Genomic DNA, 7,345 nt, shown 5'->3' on the forward strand with positions numbered 1-7,345 from the left:
AAAAATTATTAGGCGTATGGCTTATTTTACTTACAATATTCCTCCACCAACTAATGTTGCTAATATGTTTGGTAAATGGCTTAATGGGCTACGTAAGGAGGATAAACACAAAATTCGTATGGGTGTATCTGCTTTATGCTGGTCTATTTGGAGGATGAGGAATGATATCATCTTTAATAAACAAAATGGGACTAATTTTTTGCAGGTTATCCGACGCGCTCCTCATTGGATTCAACAATGGGTTTTGCTTCTCCCTATGGAACAGCGGGGGGATATAGTTACTGGATGCAACCGGATGCTAGTGGTTGTTCATGACTTCTTTTTCCGGGCTACTGGATAGCGACACATTAATAGATTAGCAAATGGATAGGCTGTCTTTATGTTGCATCTTTTTGTGGTTGATTCATGTATCGACCTTAGCCTCACCATGAGTGTAATCCGGATCTTTGGTTTAATAAAAATAGCCGTATGCATCTATTGATGCAGAGGCTGGGACGATGCTCCCATATAAAAAAAATGCACTCAAAATGACATAACAAATAGACATTGACGAGAAACAAGACTATTGCGCCCACCAATTCATTTGTGGACATATGGTTTTGTGCAAAAAAAAAATAGACGCGTTCATACTACAAAGTGCATGCTCTCACACTTACAACGACAATTATTAAGGCTGTTTTACTTATAGTATGTAAGCAAGTGTATGATAAAGACGTGCTCCCCCCCCCCCCCCCCAAATAAATCTCAACCTATGAGTTGGCGCTAGAAAAGCATGTGTAAAGCACATACTTGCCATTTGTGACGCAAAAATGATATTCAAAAATAGTTGTCTGAACATGCAAATATGATATCTAGCTTTGAATACGCCGGCGAGACCAACACTCAGGTGAATTCAGATATTGATTTGGATGCTCGATTTATGAAAGTAATGCATTTTTGCACTTTTAGACGACGAGCAAGCAATTATTTTAATGAAAACTTATTTTCCCATTTATTTTTCCAATCCATGTCTTATCAAATTTTAAATTACTCAATCCGTAGAGAAAACAAGTTTATACTACTCCGTAGTACAAAATTGCTTTTATCGATAGATTGTTGGTTTTCATATATGATTTCGCGAGGAACACAAACAATTGGACACTAATTTGAGAGAAATGCATTTTGTAATGTTTGAATCAGTTTTGTATATCGCTGATATCATCTATGTTAGCTCTATGTAATTTGTAGCTGACCTATCATCGGAGAAATCTGAGCCGTCCACCTCGACCTCCTTGTGCTAACGGGACGGCTCTGATCTGCCGACGGCACATGCGGCCAGCGACAATCTAACGCAAGCATAGCGCCGCCACTCTCTACCACACACGATGCGCCACGTATCCTCCCAAGGGCATATCTGTAAATTCATGGCAACGAGGCGTGATGAAGCATCGTACCGCGTAGACGGATTCGGGACCCGGACCGGGAGAAAGGGATCTCGCCATGGAGCTCACCGGTGCAGCTGCCCTCCGGCGAACGCTCGCGTCGGCTTCCCTGGCGGTGGTCCCCGGGCAGAGATGGAGGAGGCAGGCGCCGTCCAGGGTGGCCTGCGTCGGCCGCGGCTGTGGGGTATTCGCCGACGAAGCGCACCTCAGGTACTACGAGGGGGAGCCTCGGAAGGCGGTGGAGGCGGCGGCGAGGGACCTTTCGAAGCTCCGGGCTATGGGCCTCGTCGCCGGCGACGCGGCCAAGGAGAAGATCCTCTCCGTGAGCCCTCTTCCTCCCTCCTCACCAATCGATTTTGTTTGTGGTTATGTTCCCCATTTAGGCTTCCTATTCGGACCACTTCATGGCTCTAATCAATTAGAGAGGGTTAGTTTTTGCGGAAGGGTTTGGATGACATGGAGCATAGCTCTGCTCATCTCTCCCTGTTGCTAAAGATGCGATTTGGATTTCTGTTTCGTGCTAGGTCTGGAAAATGGTTTAGAACAGCTCAGCACCAATTCTTTGATTGAACATTAATTTGGTGGTAATTAGCTAACTGATAGTTTCATGCTCTACTTTTTGTGTGAGATATGATCAAATTGGGCCCTGATTTTGTAATTTTTTGTGGATCTATGAATACAGGAAGCCACCGAGCTGCTGCTGCAGGAGCTGAGTCAGATGAAGGATGCAGAGGACGAGCTGAAGAAGAAGCAGAAAGAGGAGAAGGCCGCGATGAAAGCACTGAAGAAGCAGCAGAAGGAAGCGAAAAAAGCCGCAATGAAATGTGGAGATGGCTCCTCTGAATCAAGTGAGAGTGATTGTGATGAGGACCAATCCATGAAAATGGGATGTGTTGCCACCTCGTCGATGCCCGGAGTTGAGCAAGGAATGGTGATGGCAATGTCGGTGCCCCAAATTGCTGCTGTCCCAGCAATGGACTTTGACAAAGCTGCGATGAAGGCCATCAAGAAGAGGGAGAAGGAACAAAAGAAAGCGGCAAAGAAGGCCTTAAAGATGAAAAAGGAGGAAGAGAAGAGGATGGCCACACTTAATTCCTGCATGGACGAAGATAGCTCCTCGTGCTCGTCGGAATCCAGCAACAGCGAGTGCGAGGGGGGAGTGCTCAAAATGAGCCGCTGTGCCACCATAACGGCACCACCTGCAAGCTCAGTTTTCCCCATCATAGTGCCTCAAATCCCAGAATCTGTTGCACCAGATGCTCAGATCCCTTTCGGGGCTGCGAATTCCACACAGTGCACCACCAGCATCAGCACCACTCTTGTCAAATTACCACCGAACAGAATTGAGGTTTGCGTGGGTGGCAAATGCAAGAAGTCAGGCTCTCTTGCTGTCCTGCAGGGGTTTGAGGACAAGTTGGGCACCAGTGGCACGGTAGTCAGATGCAAATGCCTGGGCAAGTGCGGAGAAGGCCCGAACGTTCGACTGCAGAGCGACGGCTCTGTAGGGAAGGATGGTGTCATCTGCACTGGTGTAGACTTGGTTGATGTTGGCGACATAGCCGCAAACTTAGTAGCATGGGGCGGACTGAGCATATAAACTGATGATGGTCATCTAGACCTGGTTCAATCTGTACTTACAGACGTGTACTGCTACTTCCTCACAATAATATGTTGTAGATAATCACACCCGACGAGCTGTTGTATATTTTCTGAGCTTAATGAGCTGATGATGTTTACTATAGATTTATGCCACGCATGGTAATCAAGAGGCCAGGTTCCATGGCATCCTGTAATTCTACGTGCTTTCAATTTTGAGCACCAGCTATTAAACTAAGTTCATTATCGGGATAAACAGGAGACCACGGAAGGCTCTATCTTTAAGGCCTGTGGGGGGCGAAGCCTGTAAGCACCGCTCAGTTCTGAAGGTTTACACTTCAGATTATCGTCTTATCACATTCTCGGAGCACTAGGCACTAGCCAGTAATAATAACCTAAAAAGTGTTGTGAAATAGAAATAGGGGAAGCGCATACCGGACACTGGAGGCGCATCTGGTTGTCTGGGCCTAAATCGTGCATCATTGCGCTAGTGAGATAGGCTCACCTGCGCGTCACAAACGGGCATAGGTCACGCGTCATTTGGTAGCCTGGGCGGCTTTTTATGCACTGGAGAGGGAAGCTAGCTGTCATTGTTTGGGTGACCTAATCTGGTGGTAACTTGCTCGCAAATCAATTTTGGTGAACCATTGAGAACCAGCTAACTCATCCAATTCATCAAGCGCTGCCATATGGTATTTGTTTTTTTCATTGTGATGCTATTCAGGCCTATGTAGTCAACACAAAACCTCCAGGTGCCGTCCTTTTTTCTAACCAGTAAGACTGGAGAGGCGAAAGAACTATTGCTCAATTGGATCAGTCCCTTGTCCAACATTTCTTTTATTTGCCGTTCAATTTCTGTCTTTTATGAGGAGCATATCTATATGGCTTCACATTGATGGGCTTTGTGCCCGGCAATAGTGGAATTTGTGGTCAAATGTTATATGAGGAGGTAGGGTTTTGTGGCTCTTGAAACATAACTTTATATTGGTGCAAAAGCTATTGAACAGATGCATGCACTTGTGTCTCTGTTCTGTTCTTGTGTTGTGTCTTCAAGAGGGAGCAGCTCAATAACTTGGCACACCTCTCCACTATTCACCAAGCCTCTGAATGTTGAAGCAGATATTGTAGAACAAGAGTCTAGATTGGATTGTACACCTCTTAGTGTAATCCTGGCCCCTTCATGTTTGAAACGCGTTGTTTTGTTTTTCCAATTGATCCTCATTTTCCCATTGTTCCGACTTTCTAGCCAATCCATGCCCAATATTATGTCATATGAAGTCAATGGCAATACCTTGAGGTCAGTAGTCAATGCCTTACTAATGAAAGTGCTGGAGCTGCCCGAATGTATCAATATAAGTGCTGTGAACTTGCCCACTTGTCTCTGCAAACGCATACTTCGTCTCCTACTTGTACCAGACATTGCTTGAACTGAAACTTTCATCATTTCCTCAGTATATCACTAGCACCAGTCAGATGAATCTGTATCAGTGTCTTCTAGTCTTGGTTTTTCGATTGGTAGTGGTTCCAGAATTTCTTCTAAGACATGAAGCTGGATTTTATCAGGACATTTGTGGGTTGGACTATAATTTTCTCCACACTTCAACATTCACCCTTTGCTCTTCTTTGCGCCCTCAGTGAATCAAATTTGCTGACTACAACCACTGTTTTGTCATCTGCTTTCTTCTGCTCTGGAGGTGCTCCCAGAAAACCAGGCAGTTGAGAGTGTCGCTTGTATTTCAGGCGTAATGCATCTCTCTGTGCATATTTGTTTGGTGGAGTTGGAGAGTCCTCGATCAATAGAGCATCCCGCGTTTGAGCCATGGAAAAAAGCAAGAACAACTGTACTTGGATTATGTAGTTTGATAGCTGAGCGAATCTCACGCTTCAAACCTGCTATAACTCTTCTGACAAAGAATGTCTCATCATAAGCATGGCTGTGTAACAGAACTTTATGCATGAATTCTTCAAATTTGTGTGCATATTCATCCACACTAACAGTCTGCCTAAGAGCAAAGAAAATGTCTATAGTTTTGCCATATTTATCCCTATTTAACTTAGTGAAAACTCCTACACAAAGAGTAACCCAATTGTCTATGCTATGCAATGCCTCATATGTTTGTAGCCATAGTGCTTCATTTCCTTTGAAATGCATAGTAGCAAAATTTACCCACAAGATTCTATCATATACAGCTTGAAGTATTTTTCACAGTTTTTCTTTCACCACTTGGGGTTCTCTCCATCAAACTTAGGAAAATATGACTCGGGTAACCATGAGCCAAAATTGTTATGATTATGGTGTGGGGTGTCTTTAGTATGTTCAGTATTAGACAAGTCATCCTCATCATTATCACTACCAGAAATTTCATGATCATATGCTGCAGATTGCTCACTCCTTACCAGGGCGAGAATGGAGGTTTGATCCTCTCCAGTAGCAACACCCTGGGTCCGATATGAAGAACGGCCCCCGCTGGGCTGATCATTCGTCGAGAGCTTGACCGCAGTTGCTTCCACTAATGTCAACCACATCGCCACCCGCTCCATCGACTGCCGGAGGTCGGCAACCGAGCGATCTAGCGCCGTGTTGGCGGAGATCACCCGATCCAGCGTTGTCTCCATCCGAGACGTCGTCCTCGTACCCTCTTGTTGCGCGAGCATCAACTTCTCCAGGGATGAGTTGATCTCGGAGATGCGCTCGGGGTTGATTTGCCCCGCCTCCGCGGTGGCCTTGTTGGCCTCCGCCGTGGCCGCAAGCAAGTTGCGGAAATCCGCCATCGATGTCTCGCCGTCGTGCCTAGCTAGCCTCCCAGCACATCGATCTAGGGCACACCCGAGGTGTTTTGCGCGAATCCGCTGAGGATCCGCACCCTTCAACTGGTTTTCCGACAGAATTCAGCGATCTCGCGACTGAGAGGACGAAAAAATCCGGGATCGAAACTGCTACTGATACCACATGCTAGGTACTAGATCACTGCCCTCGCGTCACGCACAAGTAGCTGGATCGTAGTCTCGAATTTGATACAGAAGAGGGGATGAAATCCGGAGGAGAGAGGGGAGAAGAGAGCATCTCATTACAATTATCATTGATGCCTTCCCTACGTCCTCTTGTCCACTTGGGCTGCCTTTCTCTCTTGGGATCGCCTTGCATCTCGCCTCCTGTGGTGGGTATGGCCTGGGCCCGTAGCAGTACCAAGCGTACAACTGGGCTCGTGCACCAAACTTGTTCTTTTCATTTTCCGAAAATATCCTCGCCTCTGAAGTTAACAACAACAATATTAAGCTATTGTTACCAAATAAGAGTTGCAAATATCTTCTATCCCCTCCTATATTTTCTCGGCGGCCGACCGAGGAGCAAACATCTCCCATCCCGTCCTATATTTTCTCGGCGGCCGATTGAGGAGCAAATATATCCCCATCGTTGCACCGCCCACGATACCACCTTTGGCTGCCGCCAAAACCATCCCCATCATCGTCAAACCCATTCCTATGGCCGGATCTTCCCGCCGCTGCTCCCCTCCGCCCATCCGCAGTGCCAGCCGCAACCGCGGCGGGCAGCGTCGCCAAACTAGCGCCCCCGCTGCCTTTCGCCGCCACCGCAGCCGTTACCATGGCGTGCAGCAACGCGAGTATGGAATCTCGGTGGCCGAGATCACCGACCGGGATCTGGCTAGGCATGTTCCAGTTGGCGACGTAGGCGGCGTGGCGGCATGACATCGAGATGTCAGCCTCCACGACAGCAAGTGGGGCAAGCTCAACTTCCCGCTCGGCACCGCTGAGCCCGTGCCGGAGCTCGTCGCGCCTCCCTGCGGCCGCGCGGCCCAGCTCGCGAGGGAGGACGGTGAGGCATGGGAACGCCTCGAGGCCAAGCGCCGACGAGGAGTACATGGCCAACCTCCGCCGCCAAAATCTCGAACGCGTCGCGGCAGAGGCGTACACCATGTACGACGAGAGGCGCTGCGACAGAGGAGGAGGAGGCGGCAACGACGATGATGGTCTCGACTTCTCCGTGTTTGACGACTAGGTGGCGGGGTAGGAGACGGAAATAATGACGGCGGCCTCGGTTGATGTTTAGTTTAATTACCTTAAGCTCTAGTTTTAGTTTGTTAGTTTAAGTTTCATTCATATTTTAGTTTATTTCTGTGAACTATGTGTAAATTGTAGTCGAAGTCGTTTAAATCCTACAAAATTTGGGCAAATGTTTTAGGGGATTGGAATTGTTGGCCATCGTTTAGAGGAGCAAAATTTTGCGCATCTATTTTGCTCCGTTTGCTCCTCTTCGGGGATCAGATTTTTTTTTGAGCATAAACACAAACTTTATTACTGAGTAATGT

At 47.2% G+C, this 7,345-nt stretch overlaps 1 protein-coding gene across 1 annotated transcript; it reads left to right on the top strand.

Annotated features, from left to right (window-relative positions):
* Nucleotides 1-1,450: 1,450 nt before the first annotated feature.
* LOC124708649 (diacylglycerol O-acyltransferase 3-like) lies at nucleotides 1,451-3,160 on the top strand. The gene is made up of 2 exons (XM_047240324.1): nucleotides 1,451-1,743; nucleotides 2,104-3,160. The coding sequence occupies exons 1-2, from the start codon at nucleotides 1,480-1,482 to the stop codon at nucleotides 3,016-3,018; spliced, it is 1,179 nt and encodes a 392-aa protein (XP_047096280.1). The 5' UTR covers nucleotides 1,451-1,479; the 3' UTR covers nucleotides 3,019-3,160.
* The last annotated feature ends 4,185 nt before the right edge of the window (nucleotides 3,161-7,345 follow it).

The sequence above is a fragment of the Lolium rigidum genome, chromosome 4 (genome assembly GCF_022539505.1).
Source record: "Lolium rigidum isolate FL_2022 chromosome 4, APGP_CSIRO_Lrig_0.1, whole genome shotgun sequence".
In the NCBI taxonomy this organism is placed as follows: Eukaryota; Viridiplantae; Streptophyta; class Magnoliopsida; order Poales; family Poaceae; genus Lolium; species Lolium rigidum.

Coding starts and splice junctions, on each gene's coding strand:
- LOC124708649 (XM_047240324.1), top strand. CDS start 1,480: ATGGAGCTCACCGGTGCAGCTGCCCTCCGGCGAACGCTCGCGTCGGCT. Junction 1,744..2,103: donor CCAAGGAGAAGATCCTCTCC/GTGAGCCCTCTT, acceptor CTATGAATACAG/GAAGCCACCGAGCTGCTGCT.